Source organism: Monodon monoceros, unplaced genomic scaffold (assembly GCF_005190385.1).
Source record: "Monodon monoceros isolate NGI ecotype Baffin Bay Population unplaced genomic scaffold, NGI_Narwhal_1 Super_Scaffold_2, whole genome shotgun sequence".
Lineage (NCBI taxonomy): Eukaryota > Metazoa > Chordata > Mammalia > Artiodactyla > Monodontidae > Monodon > Monodon monoceros.
Window position 1 is genome coordinate 60,022,746 of NW_021703776.1, and position 19,094 is coordinate 60,041,839.

The 19,094-nt window shown below is 55.9% G+C and overlaps 1 protein-coding gene across 5 annotated transcripts in view; it reads left to right on the forward strand.

Annotated features, from left to right (window-relative positions):
- Positions 1-10,304: 10,304 nt before the first annotated feature.
- ADCYAP1R1 (ADCYAP receptor type I) overlaps positions 10,305-19,094 on the forward strand; it is a 39,068-nt gene continuing 30,278 nt past the window's right edge. For 2 of the 5 annotated variants that reach the window (XM_029233698.1, XM_029233697.1), the window contains exons 1-2: positions 10,339-10,399; positions 11,889-11,994. In XM_029233698.1, coding sequence (XP_029089531.1) covers positions 10,349-10,399; positions 11,889-11,994 — 157 coding nt within the window. In that variant the 5' untranslated portion in view covers positions 10,339-10,348. Of the gene's footprint in view, positions 10,400-11,888; positions 11,995-19,094 lie in introns of all 5 variants that reach the window. The other 3 variants (XM_029233696.1, XM_029233699.1, XM_029233700.1) reach the window with 2 other exon arrangements.

Genomic DNA, 19,094 nt, shown 5'->3' on the forward strand with positions numbered 1-19,094 from the left:
GAGGAAACGCCCCACGGGGGCCTGTGGGAGAAACGCGGTGGCCTCCCCTGGCTGAAGTGGGCTCGCCTGAGATGAGACCCCTGCCCACTGCTTTAAAGGCACAGGCTCGTGCTGCAGCTGCGGGAGGCTGGGGCCCACATCCTGGGCAGGCAGGACCTTTGCAGGTTGGGTGGCGGGTGGTCCGAAGGGGCCAGGGTGCCAATGGATGGAGCTAGACGCTCAGGGGAGAGCGCAGCCAGGAGCTGATTGTATTTCACGTGGAGCTGGGAGTGGAAGCTCACCCCTGGCCCGTGCTCAGACCCCCTTTGAAAGCTGCTGGGGGAAGGATGGAGGACCCCTGCTAAATTCTCCAGATGATTTCTATGCTCTTAGTGCAGGTACATGTCTCCCTTATCCGCTCCCCCCGCCTTCCCACACACACCAAAAGAAAATATACAGCATTTGGCTCTTCTAGTGAGCAGCGCTGCATTGGGGGCGGCTGGGGGATGGGAGGGGGCTACACAGTCTGTGGAGGGCAACCTGCCTTGGGACCCTCTTGGGCAGAGGCAGACAAGCATTGTGAAGGTCAGGCTGGAGGCTTTGAGCGGCTGTGGGCTTCTGAAGGGGATACAAAACTATGTATGGGCCTTGGTTGGGGGGCAGCAACGCTCAGATTTTCTCAGGGGGCCAGTCTGAGTTGGTGCTGGGTGCAGGTCGGGTTGGCAGAACCCCCAGTCCCCAGATGAATCTGGGGCCCCTCTTCTCCACTGACTTTGGGGAGGGCAAGTAGAGGTGCCAGTCTGGACACCAGTCAAAATGTGAGTATATGAATTAGAGATACAACACACTGGGGCAGGCCCTGTCCAGATCTTCCAAACAATTCATCAACAAGTGTGTGTGGGGTGACCAGGGAGGTGAACCCGGTGCCTTCCCTCCCCTGTGGTGGGTAGTTCATCCATGATTCTGTGTCTGGCACAAGACCGTATGATTCTGTTTGCCCCTATGTGCAGTGAGAGGGGTTATCTCTGGGAAGCCTCTTGAAGGACTCTTTCCTACATTCTAAGAACTAATCAGGCTAAAAGTTTCATTAAGGTCCTGTTTTGTGTAAGGTTAAGGCTGGCAGGGCGTTGATTGGAGAAACACTTTGGAATACATCCTTTTTCGTGCGGCCACCCCTCTTTGCCCTGCTCCTACTTTGGGACACTTCCTCAATTTGTGTTGAATAAACAAAACAAAATGGGTGTTTAGAGATCAGTATCTACACCTAAGAGCCTAGGAAAGACAAGAGCTAAGGCCACAAGGTGGCTTTCTTCCTGGGGATGTGGCCTCAGGTTCAGTGTCCCAGGTCTCTGGCCTCTTAGGGGTGAAGATTTCATTGACCCAGGGCTGGCACTGTTAAGCAGAGGGCACCTTGTGCTGTCTGCCAGAGGGCAGAACCAAGGTGTGCCAAGCACAGAGCACGAGCTCAGCTCAGTGCCAGGAAGGCCTTGCTTCCCCGAGAGCTACCCAGTGTGGAGCCGACACTTGGGGTGACCGTGGGTTTCCTGTCTGGGGAGGTATGTGAGCAGAGGTCCCATGCCCCAGACAAGTGGGACAGGGCCTCAGCCACCTCTGAATGGAGGAATCTACAAGTCCAGGGCCTGACTGGTCTGGGCCTAGTGGTCCAGCTGCCTGGCAACATTCAGGCTGCAAACTCCTCAGCTGTGGCGTGTTTGTACTGAGCCCTGGATGCCGTTAGAGGCACATGGTGACAGCCACCTCCACAGTGACACACAGAGAGGGAGTGACACACTGCTGGGGCGGCATAAAGGTTTCCCATGACACCTGCCAGAGAACTGGGGCAAACATACAACAGCAGAGCACGACATACATACGGACAAGGGGACACACCCTCTCACACAGATCTCGACACACCTGGGGACTCAGACGTCTGCCCAATGAAGAGCACAAATTCTTTCTTAATGAGCGTCCAGATGCACGTTGCACTGAGTGGAGAAAGCGTGTGTGTGTTGTTGCGTGAGGGTGGAACGAGGGTGGGTAGGCTTTTTCTGTAAAGGGCCAGATAGTAAATATTTTAGGCTTTGCTGGCCATACACTAGGTTGCAACTGCTCCATCCTGCTGTCATGACGTAAAAGCAGCCATAGATGATACTTATGCAAATGAGCAGGGCTATGTTCTGATCATCTTTATTTACGGACACAAATTTGAATTTCGTACAATTTTCCTGTGTCATGAAGTATCAGCCTTTTAATTTTTTCCTGACCATTTGAAGATTAAAAAACATTTTTGGCTCACTGGCTGTACAAAAGTAGGTGACGGGCCGGATCTGACCTGCTGGAAGGGTTTGTGAACCCCTGGGCTGTAGGTTAGCAAAGAGAAGTGGTTTAAGAGGTGGAAGAAGGGAGGGGCTTAGTCCTGGGGGCCCAAGCCGCCCTAGGGGGGCCTTGGGTGCTTCCCTTCACCCTGCCTGGAGCTCAGGGTGCCCATCTATGTAATGCCTGGCCTCAGCATCCTACCTTAGACAGGCCTCTGCTGTGTTCATGTGATAAATCTCCTGTACTAAGGACACCCGGAGACAACATCCATGCCTGAAAATGAAAGGACATCGTGTCGCTGAGCTCACCAAACAGGTCCTGAGCCCCCATTCCCATTCACCCTGTTTGGCCAGGGGCATGCCCATCTCCACCAGTAGGAAAACCTCAGGGAAACCTGGACATGCCCCTTGTTCCCAGACAGGCTTCAAACTCACAAAGAGAAGGATGAAGCCTGAAACAGCCGAGGCAGGAGTAAGGGGCTCCTCATCTAGGGCTGGTAGTTCTCAGAGGAGGGTGAGGCCAGTGGAGGTGGGTGCAGCCGGGGTGGGCTTCCTGGAGGTGGTGGCAGGAGGTTAGATTGGCCTTGTGGAATATCTGGACATTCTCATCCCAGCTCCAGGCATTGCCTTAGCTGTCACCTTTCCCCCGTGAAAAATGGGCATCAGAGAAGGGTGGCTGAGACAAAAAAATAAACATACAGTTCCTTTGCGGGCACTTCCGATGTGCCAGTTTCTGATTTAAGGTCGTGTGGTGAATCGGGTCCTGCCTTTGGTTTCTTCCTATCCCACCTGTCTGTCCCCTTCTGACATTTCTTTCCTGCCATTTCCCCAGAGGGGTGGGCCAGGGAGACTTTCTTTTCCCACTTGCCCAAGCCTCTGGATTCTGTCCCCCACTTTCCATTCCAGCTGCCCTTCCCTGCCCAGGCCCCCATCACCTCTACCCTGAATCCAGGATAGGTTTTCTGCCTGCGCTTTGCTCCTTCCGCTCAGCTCACCAGCCTTCTGAGGAATACTCCCTAAACGGGCAGCTTAGCACTTCACTGCCCTGTAACACTCTTCAGTGCCTCCAGCCCTCTCCCGTGGAGCTAGGCTGCAGTGTCCCTGGCATCCGCAGACTAGCACCAGCCTTCCACCCTCTCGTCTACCCACAACTCCTGGTATCTTGCTGGGTCCCTCGACACCCCGCATTCACCTTCCTAAACCCATCCACCTGGCACTCCTCAGGGTTTGAGGGTCCCCACTGCATGTTCTACCTGTGCCAGGTGCCATAGCACCTGCCAGTCAGAGCTGGCCCGCCCTTCCAGGGACTCACAGCTACTCTGGAGGGACTGCTGGCTAGCAGGGGTCAGCGCAGGTGGCAGTGCTCGCCATCCCACCTGCCCCAGCCTCACGCCCCGCCTGGGAGGTGCTAAGCAAACTATCCACAAACCAGAGCCTGCTTCCTGTGCCCTCCCTCCCGCCCTCTCCCCACACACCTCCCACTGCCTTCCATCACTTCCCATCCCTCCTTTCCCCTTTCTGGTATCTTCTGTTTCCTCCTTCCCATTCTTCTCCCCTCATCCTCTTTCAGGCCCTGGGGGGCTGTCCCAGGCAGAGGACTCCCAGGACCCCTCCAGGACAGGAGATGTGCCTGAACTAGCCAGTGTGGAAGGGCTTTGCAGCGTGACCTTGGGAAAGGCTCTGGGTCTCTTCGGGCCTCAAACCCTCACCTGTGAAATGGGATATTACTACCCGTGTGCATGTGTGCCCAGCCTTTCCCTACCCTGAGCCCAGGTTCCCTATGTGTAAAATGCAGGGCCTGGGTGGAATCATCGTAGGCCTTCCAGGGACCTGGCTTCTGTCACCTGCTGTGCCCAGGACTCCGGGGACCAGGCTTTGAAAGGGGAACGTTGGAACATCAAAGAGGAACGTCAGCGTTAACGATTAATCCATTGATTGCCAGAACACCCCTCACTCCGGCATTGGACGCTGACCTTTATCAGCTCTGACCTTACTGGGGAGGAAAGAGGTTCTTGTCTCCCAGAAAGAAGTTAAGTTCTCTCCCTTTGAGGGGTGAGTTGGAGAGGCAGTGCTTCATCTTTCAGGCTTCCCTCTCTGGTCCTCTGTACTAGGAGGGCAAGTGGGAGGTGAGTGCTGCTCAGGTTTCGTTAATAAAGGGAGCACGTGTAGAGCAAGGGAGGTGAATGATCCACCTTCCCTGGGTCATCTTTGGTGTGGTGCCCAGGCTTGGCACTGCCCCACGATGGAGAGGGATGCTGAGCGGCCAGAGGAGTCCAGTAGGAGACGCCTCAGCTCCATGAGGGCAGAAGAGGGACCCAGGGCTGTGTGGCCCCATGGAGAGGAGGAGTGAGATGCTGCCCTCCCACTGTGGGGGGCTCCCAGGAGGCAAAGGAGCCTGTGCTGCTCACGGCTGGCCTGGAAGGGTGCGGTGGAGAGACATCAGAGCTTCCCCGAGGGCCCTGGACTGGCTGCTGGAGAGGGGTGAGCGCCCCAGCCCAGGAGCTGGACCACTCTCAGCTGGGGGGCTGCAGAAAGGGTCCCGCAGGGTGTGGGGCAGTGTGGGGGGTGGCTGCAGGGTCTCCGAGTCCCCTCCCACTGCCCGTGGAAAGTCAGAGCCCGGTGAGTCACCGCTGGCTCCGGTGTGCTGACTGATGACGCCGTCTTCCTGCGTGCCTGGCGCAGTGGCTCGCCGGAGGAAAACAGCTGCTCTTTCTGTTCCCGCCCCAGGCCAGTCGCTGGGCTTCTGGGGCCTGAGGAGGGCAGGCCCTCCCAAGTCTGTAAGGGGGGCACGTGCGTTCTTGCCAGGCAGGGCTCCGGGACTCTCTCCTGTGTGATCTTGGGAAGTGTCTCCCCTGCCTCTGGCCTCAGTTTCCCCACAGGAAACTCCGTACTGTAGGGGAGGTGACCTTTAAAGTCCATTTCAGGTCTGAAATGCTGTGTCTGTAATTCACTCTTCTTAAGGAGGGTGCTTCAGATATAGAAGTGTGGGCAGAGGGTAGCAGAGGGCCTGGCCAGTCCCCAGGGATGTGAGAGGGTACTACTAGGGTACCAATGGACTCTGAGCTGGTCTTCCTTTTACCAATAACAGAGAGTGGCAGGAGCATAGGGATGGAGTGCACAAGCTTTGGAGCCAAGCTGCTTCGGTTCACTTCCCAGCTCTACCACATGCTTGCTGTGTGTCCTTGGGGAAGTTGCTTAGCCTTTCTGTGCCTCAGTCACCTCAGCTATAGAATGAGGATAATGCTAGGAACGACTGCATGGGTTTGGGGCAGGTGAAATGAGTTAATGCATACTGATTGTTTGGAAGAGTGCCTGGCATGTACCGAGTGGTTAATAAATGTTAGCCATTAGCAAATAAAAGTGCAGCAGGCCTGATGTTCCTATTTTGAATATGACAGAGGGCTTATGGTGGTGGAGGTGGTAGCAGGAAGGTGAAAAAACCTGAACACAAAGTGGTAAGGTAATAATAGTAGTTAACACATGTATAGCCCTTATTGGGAGCCAGGCTATACTCTGCTCTCCATAGTTTACTTATATCAATTGGTTGATGCCTCCCAGTAACATCTATGAAGTAGGTATTACTGTTATTCCATTTTCACATACAATTGAATTGAGCCACAGAAAAGTTAAGTGGCTTCCCTGAGGCCTTTAAGCTTAAAACCCTAGCAAAATGGTTCATGAGTCCACCACACTAAATGCCAGGAGGTAGTTTAATTGTCCTCAGATTAGTTGCAAAAGCCAGTTTATCCCAGCAGAGCCTGGACCCAAGAGAGAGCACCTGGGAGTATCAGTGACCAGGTCATCCAGAGCCACATGCGTGGCTGGGCTGAAAGAGCCCAGCATCCATCCTCAGGGAGGGGAGGGTCCAACCCCAGGCTGCAGTGGCCAGGCCTGGCCCTTAGGAGGGTCACTGGCAGCTTGGGGGAGTCCGGAGGAGAGAGGCAGCTGGAACAGGGTGCAGGGGACAGGGCTGGGAATCGCTGACCCAGGGGACACATCTCAAAGTGCTTTCCTGGGACAGAGGAGCCAGGCATGTGGTCCAGAGGAGTATGAGGTTTGGGACAGGTGGCCTCAGACCGTAAACTCTGAGCATTGTCCCGCAGGGGCTGTGCCCAGTGGCCTCGGGGCGGGGGTCAGGGGAGAAGAGGTGGGGGCTGAGGTCACCATCCTGGAGAGGCTGCAGGAGGTTGTCTCTGAGGTTTCCAGCTGAGGTCGGGAGTGGGAAGGTCAAGGCCTGGGAGCTCCCAGCTTCCCTCTTTCCATCTCTTGGCTAGTGAGTGTCTGTGTCCTGTTGGGCAGAGGGTGGACTGTAGTTGGGGAAGGTGAACAAGAGGGGGCAAAAGTGGGAATCAGGAACCCGGGTCTAGTGCCAGAGGAGGCCTCGTGTTGAGAGTACCCCAGCCCCTCCACCCTGCGGCACTGGGCTGGGGGCACGCTGCTCTCCTGGTTCACTGCGTTGTCTGAGCAGCCTGGTGACAAAGCAGGGAGCGGGGGGATGGTTAGGCGGGGGCCTCTGATTGCTTCAGCTTGTTTTTAGTCCACTGCAGGGATAAGCAGCCCGCAAGTCTGGGCATCGTGTGTGTGTGTGTGTGTGTGTGTGTGTGTGTGTGTGTGTGTGTGTCCCCGCGCATGCTCATATGTGTGTGTACCTGCAGCCACATCTGAATCCAAATACATCTAACTGCCGCTGAGTATCTGAATGCCTTTGCAGAATGAGTGTGTGTATGATATATGCATCGATAATCTGATAAACACATGTGAAGATCTAAATCGCTGTGTGAGGCATCTGCATTTCTGTGAAGGCGTGTGGAGCTGTCTCTCAGTCCCTGAAGGAATCTCCACCTTTGTGTATTCCACACATGGGTGTTTGTATTGATGCCTTCAGGTGCGTGCCCTGGGGATAAATGTCTCTCTCTGTGGAGTTGACGTGCCTTTATGCTCTTCTTTGTAAACCTGTTTCTGTGTGTGTGTGTGTGTGTGTGTGTGTGTTTGTGTGTGTGTCAGAGAGAGAGAGAAAGAGAGAGAGACCACCAGTCCTCAAAACACAAACTCCTTCTCCGCATGCCCGCTGACACCCGCTTGCGCTCCAGAGCATCCCCAGCTGGGCAAGCCACTAGCTCTCCCAGGCCAGCTCTCTTGGTTCTAATAAGTTAAGGTTAAAATGGAGTCTTTATAATCCTATCTATACATGAGAATCACTTGAAGAACGTAAACAACACTGATACCCAGGCATTCTGACTTAGTTGGGCAGGGGTATTTTTTTTTTTTTTTTTGGCTTTACACGGGCCTCTCACTGTTGTGGCCTCTCCCGTTGCGGAGCACAGGCTCCGGACGCGTAGGCTCAGCGGCCATGGCTCACGGGCCCAGCCGCTCCGCAGCACGTGGGATCTTCCCGGACCGGGTCACGAACCCACGTCCCCTGCATCGGCAGGCGGACTCTCAACCACCGCGCCACCGGGGAAGCCCCATGGGCAGGGGTATTTTTAAACACTCCGCAGTGGTTGTGCTGAGCAGCCCATGTTGAGGACTGTGTTAAGAGGTCAGAGCTCATCTTGTGTCCCGGGTCAGGGCTCGGGGGAGGAGGCCGTGAGTCTCCATTTGTGGGGACCCAGTCCTGAAGGAAGGGGGTAGTGCTGTTGCCATCTCAGGGGGCCCTGAGCACTCTTCCCTCTTCCCAGGCCTCTTCCTCCAGGAAGCTTGCTTTATGTCCCAGGGCAGAGGTCTCTCCCAAGAGATGTGTTTCTGGTGGCACACTGCTGGGAGTACAAGGGCGACGGCCTCCGGGAAGGAGCACCGTGTGTCCACTTAGAGACACAGGCCGTGCACCCATTTCCCTCCTCTGGCTTTGTCTGGGCCCGGCTGGCTGTGAGGCAGGCCAAGGAGGGAGCTGAGGTGGTGAGTCACCTTCCTCTCGGCTAAGAAGGCTGAGACCCGCAGAAGCAAAGGTCTTGACTGTGGCCAAGTGCTGAGGCCAGAACCCAGGCCCAGGCCACAGGCTGTGTCGAGGGAGGTGCTGGGGGTACCCAGGATTGTCCTGGGTGGAAGCCTCCTTGACTCCAGACCCCAGCAGGCCTTGGCTTGACATTGTCCTATGTGCAGGAGAGTCCACCCAGGTCTCGGAGGCCTTCTGCCTTAGTAGCTCCTTTAGGCCCTCAGTCTTTAGCATCTGCTGAGAAGCTGTGGGCCCGGCCTTCCTCTCTTCCAGCCGGGTTGGTAGGGAACACCAGCTCCCTGCAGACAGGGCCTTGGCCTCCCCAGGGATAGTGGAGATGACCGACCCCTATGCGGACCACTGGTGTCACATCATGCCAGAGGCAGCCTGTGGCCACCAGGTGTATGGAAGGTCCTGGGAGTGGGTACAGAGGCTGAAGCCTGTGCTTGGGGTGCCCAGGGGTGCTGAGGCCAGTGCTTCCCCAGCCTGCCCAGTCCTTCCTGACCCCTGGGGGAGAGGCTGGGCCAGCATCCCCACGGCTACCCTGGGCTTCTCAGAGCATCTCTTGGGGATACCAAAGCCTCCCTCAGTATTTCCAAGTGGGCGCCAAAAAGGCAGAACAGTGGGTAGATAAAACGGACCCCCTTTTCCTTGAACCTTCCTGCGGCTGGTTTTCTTTCTCCTTTTCGGGTGCTCGTTTGTCACCAGATTGAGCTTGGAGAGGCCAAGGGGAGCTTGTTGAGGCAAGGAGAGAGGGAAGGAGGCGTGGGAGGCAGCCACTGGGGGCACAAAGAGCCCCAGGGTACTGGCTGCTCTGCCCATTGATGGGGGGGGGGTGTAAGGACTCATGGTTGGGAAGCAGCCCCCATGGGCCTCTTAAACCAGCCACCTGTGGGTTAGTGGTGGCCCTGACATGGGCCTACTCAATCTTTTTAATAATAATAGTAACAAAAAATTTTAATTATTGTATAGTATTTCATTGTATGGCTATGCAGGGGCCTGTTAACAGTGCCTGCTCGAAGGATGGTTGGCTGCCGTATTTTTTGCTGTTGATGCTATTTTAAATGATGTTGCAGTGAATATCCTTGCATATGCTTCTTTCTGTATAAGCACAAATCTCTCTCTAGGATAGACACCCAGATGCAGAATTGCTGGCTTGCAGGGAATACGTGTTAATCCATTTTAGAAGCCGACGGGACTCTTCCTCTGGGCATGTGCTGGGGCTCCCTCAGGCTCCTCACTTGACTGCCCGTGCCCTTTCAGGTCCTTAGTAGCGACTCGGGCCTCAGAACCACAGGAGCTCTGGGGGGAAGGTCCTTGAGGTCCAGGCACATCCTTCTCAGTAGTCACTCTTTTTGTCTGTTGCATTGGTAAAGGCTTTATCCTGGAGGCCAAGTGGGCTGAGGCAGGGTGAAAGGAGGCTATGTTTGTTGGGGACCGGGCTTGGCTGCTGGAACAAAGAGGCCCTGTATGAGTGAGTGAGTTAGAGAGGAGGGCACGTAGCAGCCTGTAGCTAGGTAGGCTGTCAGGCTGGCTGGGTGGCTCAGCGCCGCGGGTGCACTCAGTCATCCCGGCTCCTCTCGGTGTGTCGCTCCCCGCCTCTTGGTGTTGTCCTGGCGGCTCTGTCCAGCCTGGGTCTGGCATCGGGGAGGGGGAAAGAGCAGCAGGGGTGAGCACGTGTTGCCTTAGGGACAGGTGGCGCATAGGTGGCACGTGTCACTGTCACCCACCTTCCATAGGTGGGAAATTCATCATACGCCCGCACCTGAGAGCAAGAGGCACCTGGAAATGTCCTCTCCAGGTGGGCACGCACGTGCCAGCTAGAACTCTCTTCCTGCGGAGGGAGATTTGGGGACACAGTCACCTGCTGCAGAGGAGAAAGCCATTCAGACCATTCTCGTAGGCGCCCGAGCCGGCGTGTTCCCTGCTGTATCGCCAGTGCCTGGAGGCTTTGCTGCAGGTAGGGGTGGGGGGCTGTCGCCGCCCCTCTTATGCCGCTGCACCCGCAGGATTCATACGTTTCCTTTCTTTCTAGCCTGTAGATACCTGGGGCTGAACAGCAGTTGCTGTGAGTGAGAGGCGGGCAGCACTGGCCTGAGCCTCCTTCTGGGCTGAAAGCATCATGGCCAGTGTCATACAGGCCTCCCTGGCTGCCCTCCTTCTGCTGCCTATGGTAAGGGCCCAGGACCCTCCCCTCCATGACCAGCTAGAACCCCAGGCTCACCTGAGCTCCCACCACACATAACCTGTGTCTTTTGTGTGCTGTCAGCCGGTATCTCTGCCAGTCCCCCCCCGGACCATCTGGCACTTTTGGGTGAACTAAAAAGGGTGCCCCTTCCTCAAGACCCTGTACCGATTTGACCAGAAATTGTTACATAATTTACAAATCTATTATGACAGTAACATATGCGGCAGCCTTTAGAGTTGTGCAGTACACAACCTGCTCAAGTGTGTGCAGGGGCCCTCGTCAAGGCTGCAGAAGGCGCTTGTGATCCTGGTCCCCAGCTCACTAGTCTCTGGCAGGTTAGAGCTCAGAAGGCTGCTCTCTGCTCATGTCTCTGAGTGAGAGGGATGGGGTGCAGGGTTCCCAGACATTGGCCCCTGCCCCTCAACCTGGGAATTCTGACCAGCATGGATGCAGCTGTCTTCAGAGCCCTGGATGCCAGTCCTGCCTCTGCCCTGCCTTACTGTGTGAACCACAGACCAGCTCATCCCTTTCCGTGCACATCTGTGAACAGTCTGAGCTAGACTGGATCCCTGAGCGCTGCTCTCGGCAGCTTGGGGTGCCTTGTGCCTGCCTCCACACTCGCCAGCATCCCCTTATGGAACCATCGCTGCCCTGGAGTTTTGAGTTGAAGTGACAACACTAGGACGCAGCTGTCGTGATAGCATCCGTGAGCCTTGAAGTTACTTGGTCCTACACTTAAACCCAGTGTCTGCCGCTAACCAGCCGTGTGACCTTGGGCAGGAGTTTCTAAACTTCTCTGCGCCTCAGTTCCCTCCTTTGTCACATGGGGCAGGAGTAGATGAGAGTGGCTACTAAGCCCCAGGGAATGCTACCACTGTCCTTCACCTGCAGCTCCCGGGCCCCCAGAGGAGAGAGAGGATGAGCTCTCTCAGCCCCTCCTCTTTCTCACCTCCTGCTTGCTCCCCTAAAGTGCACTGGTAGCCTCGTGGTCTCTGGAGCTGGACTGCATGGGTTTGAATCCTGGCTGTACAGTCTACTACACTGTGTGACCCTGAGCAAGTTTCGTAACGTCTCTGTGCTTAAGTTTCACATCTGTAGAATGGGAAATGGTAGAAATAGCGCCTGCTTTGTGGTGCTCTTGATATATATATGCGTGCATATGACAGAGCAATGCACTCAGTCAGTACAGTGCTCTGTGTGTGCTTGCTAATGTTATTATAAGACATGGAAACAGACCCAGGAAGCGGGTGGGATCTGCCCAGGTCCCACACTGAGTTGGTGAAGCGGAAGAGTCCTCATGGCGTCTGTGACGAAGTGGAGGCAGGGTCCCCGCTGGCTCTGAAATCTCTCTGTCACTGTCGTCTTCCTGCTTCTGTCACTCCCCTTCTCCCACTGCCCCGGAGGCTCAGGTAGCAGGGCTTGTCGGTGAACCTCCCTGTTCCTTCTCACCACGTATCCCCTGTGCCTCCTGCAGGCTACCGCCATGTACTCTGACTGCATCTTCAAGAAGGGACAAGCCATGTGCCTGGAGAAGATCCAGAGGGCCAACGAGCTGATGGGCTTGAATGACTCCTCCCCAGGTGAGGAGGGTGGCGGGGAGGGCCACCATCCCTGGCACATCCAGGCCAGCCTTAGAAGTGATGTCCCAGCCTCTGGCCAACTTATAGAAAGTAGTGGAGGGTACAGGTCCCTGGGTCCTTCAGAAAGCCCCTTGGAGTGATGGAGCCCTGGATCTGCTCTAGGCAGTGACACTGGGGTTGCCCTCCTTGGGGATGGCCTGCCCTGGATGCCTCCCTCTGGAAGGGGCTATTCCGGGTGACTGGACGTGGCCACCTTCACTCCCATGGGAGCTGGGATAGAGCTGGTGTCTGGGCTGAGCAGTGGCTGTCGGAGAGCTCGTTAGCAGGCCGCCTGGGCCTGGTGGTGGAAGGGACACAGCTGTTGCTGGTGGCCGAGCTAGAGAGCACCTGGTCTCCCCAGAGCATGAGGTGTGGGGTCATTCCCATCTCCTCGGCTCACTCCATCAGAAGGGAGAGAACAAGGCAGCAGGAGCTCCAGTCCTGTGCGTGTCTGGTGCTGCCATTCTCCTGGGGCTGCTACCAGCATGGGGGGCCGGATGCTGCTTCCTTGTGCTGGATGGTACCACGCACCGCAGGACATGTAGTGGCCTTAGCTGTCCCATTAGATACCCCTAACTGCCCCTGATCTCAATGACAGTCCCAAAAGCCTCACTTTTCTAGATGTCCCAAGGGAGTGGCGTGGCCCCGGCTGAGAACCAGTGGTCCTGTGTAACCCCTTTCCTCCCAACTCCCCTGCTGTGCAGATGGGACGCTGAGGCCCATAGAGCAAGGGCACCCTCAGCTTCCTGACTCCAGCAGGGCCAGGGAGAGGGTCTGTGTGGGACGTTGGGGATTTGGGGGTAGGGGACATCACTGGAGGACTCGCCAGATTCTCTCATGCCTCAGTCACTGGAGAGTGGGGTTCTCCACCCACCCTAGAGGGATCCACTTTTCCCCCCGATCCTCCCCATTTACAGGGAGCTCTTCTGAGCACCATCTGTTTAAATGCGTGATTAGTCTGCAGCCCAGTTAAATGTGATCGTCCCGCTGGGCTGGGCTCCCTAGCCAGTCAGCTCAGCAGGCATTAACTGGTAATGGAGTCATTCCCAGCCATGCTGGCCTTTCCCTCCAGGTGAGCTGTTGCTCAACTCTCACTGAGGCCAAAAGTGGATGTGAGGCCTCACCAGCCAGGGAACCTGAGGCAGGGGGCCTAGATGGGTGCACAGTTGCAGGAGACTCAAAGAATATCTTGTCCAGGCCTCTTGTCTAGGGGATGGGAATGTGGAGCCTGGAGGGCAGTGACTCTTTAGAACCATGGGAAGGGGGAGTGTCAGGCTCAGGTGGGCCTGGAACCCAGGTGCCCTCCCTCCCAACCCGGGGCCATTGTTCCTGCTTCGCAGGTCTCAGGTATACTTGGGATCGAGTAGTAGGAAGTGTTCCGTAGGGATGGGTCGAGGTGGGATGTGGGGCTGGGACTGGGCCAGCAGGCATGTAGGTGAATTGCACCTGTGGAGCCCCGGGCAGGGAGAGGACAAGACCCCCCCGCCCCAGCCGCCTTCCCCCCAGGCGCATCCAGGCAGAGGTGTGAGCGTGAGTGAGGCAGATGGAAGGATGGATGCCAGCCCAGGAGGGGCAGACCAGTGCTGCCGGGAGGGGCTCCCACCCCCAGGCATGCTCAGGAGAGGACGATGAAGGGAATTCTCTGTGGGGAAGGATTCATGGAGAAGGTGGCCTTTACATCAGGTCCTTGGTCCTCAGACCTGGCTGTACGTCAGAGTCACCAGGGAGCTTTGAGGAAAATGTACCCAGGACACAATCCAAACCAGTTAGGCCAGCACCTCACTCCACTGGAGTCACCGTGATTTTTAGAGGCTCCCCAGGCGATTCTGACGAGAAACTAGGCTAAAAAGCCCTGAGTTAGGCCCTAGGGAGGAGTAGGCACTTGATGGCAGGTGAGAGCTGAGGGATGGATGTTCTGGGCTGAGGGAACCACGGCAGCAAGAGGTGGGTGGGGAAGGGAGTGAGTCCCCCCCTAGGTCTGGAACCCTGAATTGGAGTCGGTGGGGATGGGCTAGAGGGACGTGTGGCTGAGGGCCCGGGAGCAGGTATCTGTGTGTTGCACGTCTGCCGCCCCTGGAGTTGGAGGTCGGAGGGGATGGCAGTGGTGGCTTCCCCTGAGCTGCCATGCCTCCAGCTTTCCCCAGGACCCCGCCTGGACCTCCCTCTTCTAGCCCTGCCTCGGGGGCCCTGTAAGTCAGGTCACCCCCAAACCTGAACCTGGTCAAAGGACCCCAAGCCTGTGGAAGAATTTCACTGACCCATCCACCTGCTCATTCATTCGCTCACTTATCCCCTCACGCTCTCGTGCAGTCATTCAACTCACATGACGAGCTGGGATCTTAGGTGTCCGGCCTGGGCGGAGTGAGGGCAAAGCCAGGGGTGGGGCCTGCCGAGCTTCTGGGAGAATTTAAAGATGCTGACGGCCAGGCCCTCCCCACACCAGCGTGATTGGCATTTGGACCGGGGCACTTGTTGAGAGTACGTGTTAAAAGCCTCCCGACGATTCTAAAGTGTATCCAAATTTGAGAGCCACTGGGTTGGCCAGAGAATAGCCTCTACCAGGGTGCTTATGTCAACTTGGGCCAGAGAGCAGCCCCCAGCGTCCAGGCAAACCCGGCTGGGAGACAAGAGTCCAATCTGACTATAAGCAAGAATCAGCATTATGGTATGAATGTATGTGCTTGGGGTGAAATGAGAGAGGCCAGCCCTCCTGCTGTACCCCTTCTCTGCACCTCCCCTGCCCCCTCTGTCCCAAGCACATGCACCATGCACAGAACGCTGGCCAGGGGTCAGCCGATGTCCCGGAAACACACTTGAAAAAGAAAATCTGTCAGCTTGTTCCAGTGACTGAGTGTGTATTCACAGCAATGCTTGTAGATAGATATATATATATTACTTGTGTGTCCCCATGATCTTTTAAATCCCATAAAGTGAGTGCATTGGAATGAAGACACTGATCTGTTAGAGGGGAGGTGTGTCTGTGGCATGTACGTGTGGTTGGGGGGATGGTGAGGGGTTCCCAGGATGACACCTGCATCCCTTCAAACCCATATCCCTCACTGATCCTGGGACCTTCACCACAAAGAGAACGTGGGACCGTATTGCATATAGGGGCCTTCAGAATGGAAGCCGAGGGACAGAGATATGCTAGGGAGGGGCACCGGCGCTCAGCAGGCAGCTGAAGGGGGTAGAAAATATAGGTAAGATAGCGGAGAGTGACAGCAAGCTTTCTGACTGGGTGGTTTTGTCCACAGCGTCCCTGGCGGGTTTTAAAGATGTTTATTGGGACCGTTGTTGAGGTGATATATTTAGTGGTTTTGTCCCTCGTTCCAAACTCCTGAATGCTAAACAGACCTTGAGACAGCACCAAGTCCGGCTGTATCATGGGACACACGGAGAGGCTGAGGCCAGAGTTGGGCGTCGCTGGCCAAGTCACACCGAGGGCCAGAGCCAGCTCTGGGACAGGACCCAGGTCTGCTGTCCCAGCCAGGGAGGGCCCTCTTGTGCTGCGGTGCTCTTGTGCCTAGAGAGAAGCAGAAAGGACTCCTGTGCGTGGGAACCTGCGCCTCCTCTCTGGAGCGTCCCCAGACCCACACAGGGCACAGGCACTGCCTGCTGGGCTGGCCACTTCTGTTCTCTCGGCTCAGCCCGGCCAACCTGCCTGTCCAGGGTGAGTCCTGACAGCACGTCCTCTTTGTGGGACTGCGGGCTTGCATCAGTCTGGAGGCCTTCCCTGCGTCTAAGTGGGCTGGTCAGGTGTGGTCCTCCTTGGGGGTCCCACGCCCCATACTCTGGAGAAGATGGAAGAGGGAGGCCTGAAGCGGCCTTGGCAGGGGCAGGAGGGAAGTGGCTTGGAGGAGAGACAGGAAAGCCTGCTCATTGCTATTCTGACCCAGCCTCTGAGGCCTGTCCAGGGTGCAGAGTGTGTACCTTAGCCCCCAGCTCCACCCCCTCACCGGAAGAGAGGCCTGGAGGAGGGCGGGGGAACCACTGCAAGGCTGGGCCCAGGCTCCCCATCCTCGGGCCAAGACCAGCTTCTTGTCTGTGCCTCCCAGCTGCTCTGAGAATGAACAGACCCCCAGCGTGGGGAGGGGGCGGGGCCTGTAGGGACCCGCCCTCTGTGGAACTCGTTCCCCAGATCTGACAAAGGGTTCTGTTTCTGTCCAAACCTGTTTCTCTTTGGTCCGTAGTTCTCAGACTTAAGCCTGTATCAGAACCTCACGGAAGTCTTGTTAAAACCCAGATTACTGGGCCCAGCCCCAGTTTCTGACTCAGTGGATTTGACGGAGCCTGAGTGTCTGGATCTCTGGCACGCTCCCAGTGGCGCTCTGCTCAGGGGTCTGCACTTTGAGAACCACTGACTTCCAGAGGGGAGGGCTGCATCTTTAGTCCTTCCTCCACTCCCCCAGCATGGAATTCACAGCTGGTCCTCATTTTATGGATCAGTAACATTGGCTGTAAAGTAAATTTCAGTAAATTGAATCGTTTTTTACCCGTGAATCGCATGCCGAAATGAGGGGCTTGTTCTAACGATACGCAGGCATCCTCAGGCAGCTTCTCAAAGAGAGGACTGCGCCTTTGTTTGAGTCCCCTTGGCGCCCCTGGTCTCACGAGTTTTGAACACTGTGTGGAACTGGACAGAATCATCACCATGACAACCCGAGATTAGCTCCTTATTTTGTTCCAGTCGGGGCTAATGGCTCTTGCGTTCTCTCTCCATTCAACCTGCCCAAGTGGTCTTTTCCCCTCCTGCTGTCACAAGGCACCGCCTCTCCTTGGCTGCTTTGTGTGTCAGCATCTTAGTGGGAGCAGCCCCGGAGAGTGTGCCCAGCATTCTCCCCCCGAGCGGGAATCCCCCGGTGCCTGAATCCCTCCCATCAAGTCCCATAGAGGCTTTCGGCGGGACAGACTGGGCCAGGAGGGCACAGGCAGGCTTCGTGTAGAATTGGGGCCCAAGGCGGGTAGATCGGAAGGCTTGGGGTGTCGGAGTGGAGAGTTCTCCCAGGGAAGAGGACCGGTTCTGATTTCCTCTGCACGGGGAAGAAGAGGACAGGAACTTTCTCGACCCCGCAGCCGTGTCTGATGCACTTGACCACCTCCTCCTTGAAGCAGGCTTTCCTGCTGCTGTGTCACCAACGTCTTCTGGTTTTCCTTGTATTTCTGGCCACCCCTCCTGAGTCTTCTTTTCCGGCTCCTCTTCTGAGTGGTGGCATCTCTACTTTTGGGGCCAGGCCCTAGTCTCTTCTCTTTTTTTCTTCTCAAATCTACGCCCTCTCACTGGACATATCACCCGGGTCCACGGCCCTACAGAGCATCCCTCTGCCAACCACTTCCCGTTCTCTTCCTCCAGCTCCAACTTCCCCGCTGAACGCCAGAAATTTGTCTAACTGCCTATCTGAAATCTGGCTTCACTTGGCTCTTCACATCATCTCAAACTAAACATACCCCAGATGACACTCTTGAGTTCCAGCTTGCCGATTCCCCCCACCACTTGCTTCTCATCCAGCCCTCCCCACTGTGGCGAGTGGCTCAGCTAGCCAGCCATCTGGACACTCAAACCCAGGTGCCATCCTTGGCCCCTCTCTCCCGTTTAGTGCATCAGTCACGGTAGTCTAGACCATGCTGAGGTAACAAATGAACCTTAACATCTCAGAGACTTAGCACCATAACATTTCCTGCTTGCACACGTCACCAGCCAGCGTGGTCAGCAGAGGTGGGAGGTGGAGTTCGACTCTGCCCGGTCCTTCAGAGATCCAGTCTCCTTGCATCTCGCAACACTGCCACCCTCGATATGCGGCCTCCAGGGATGCTGCAGAGAGGGGAGAGAGAGAGAGAAAGGGTATGGAGTCTGTGAGGGATGTTTTTGAGACCTGTTCATCACTTCCCCCCTCTTCCCATGGGTGAGCACTCAGTCACGTGAGATGGATGAGCACCAACGCTCCCTGGCACGCTCACCGGCTGGGTCCAGCCAGTGTGTCACCAAGTCCTGTCAGTCCTGCCTACAGACTCTCCTACGTAGAGCTCCTTTCTACCTTGGCTGCCATGGCTCCTAAGCGAGCCCCACCACCCTCCTCTGGACTGCTGCCATATCCTGACAGACATGTCTCCATGTTTGCTTTCCTGCTCTTGAAATATATTACCTTCCCACACAGCTGAATCAGATCATGTGACTCTGCGTCTTCAGACCCATCTGTGGGAGGCAGAATAATGCCCCCACCAAAGATGCCCACGTCCATGGGCTTCCCTGGTGGCGCAGTGGTTGAGAGTCTGCCTGCCGATGCAGGGGACATGGGTTCGTGTCCCGGTCCGGGAAGATTCCCACATGCCGCGGAGCGGCTGGGCCCGTGAGCCATGGCCGCTGGGCCTACGCGTCCGGAGCCTGTGCTCCGCGACGGGAGAGGCCACAACAGTGAGAGGCCCACGTACCGCAAAAAAAAAAAAAAAAAAAAAATGCCCACGTCTGAATCCCCAAAGCCTGTGAATGTGTTGCCTTACATGACAAAAGGGACTTGGCAGGTATAATTAAGTTAAGATGGAGCAAGTAGCCTGGATTATTCAGGTGGATCCAGTGTAGTCACAACCAGCCTTATAGGTGACAGGAGGCAGCAGGAGGGTCAGAGGAGAGAGCTTTGAGGATGCTATGCTACTGGCTTGGAAGATGGAGAGAGTGGCCGCAGGTCAAGGGATGTGGGTGGCCTCCTGAATCTGGAAAAGACAAGGAAACAGATTCTCCTCTAGAGCCTCCAGAAGGAATGCTGACAACTTGACTTTGGCCCAGTGAGACTTCTGACCTCCAGAACTGTAAGATAAGAAATTGTGTCATTTTAAGCCACCAAGTTTGCTTTGTTATAGCAGCAACAGGAAAGTAATACACCATCCAAGGTCTTCTCAGCATTTGGTGTTAAATCCAAACTCATTCCCATGACCATAGGCTATAAGCCCCGTGTGGGCACAGACCAGGGGGGTTTATTCACCCCAGTTTTGCTCTCCGATGTCTGACTTGTAATAGGCACTTAATATTTCTTGAATAAAAGTGAAAAAGAGGGAAGGGAAGGGGAAAG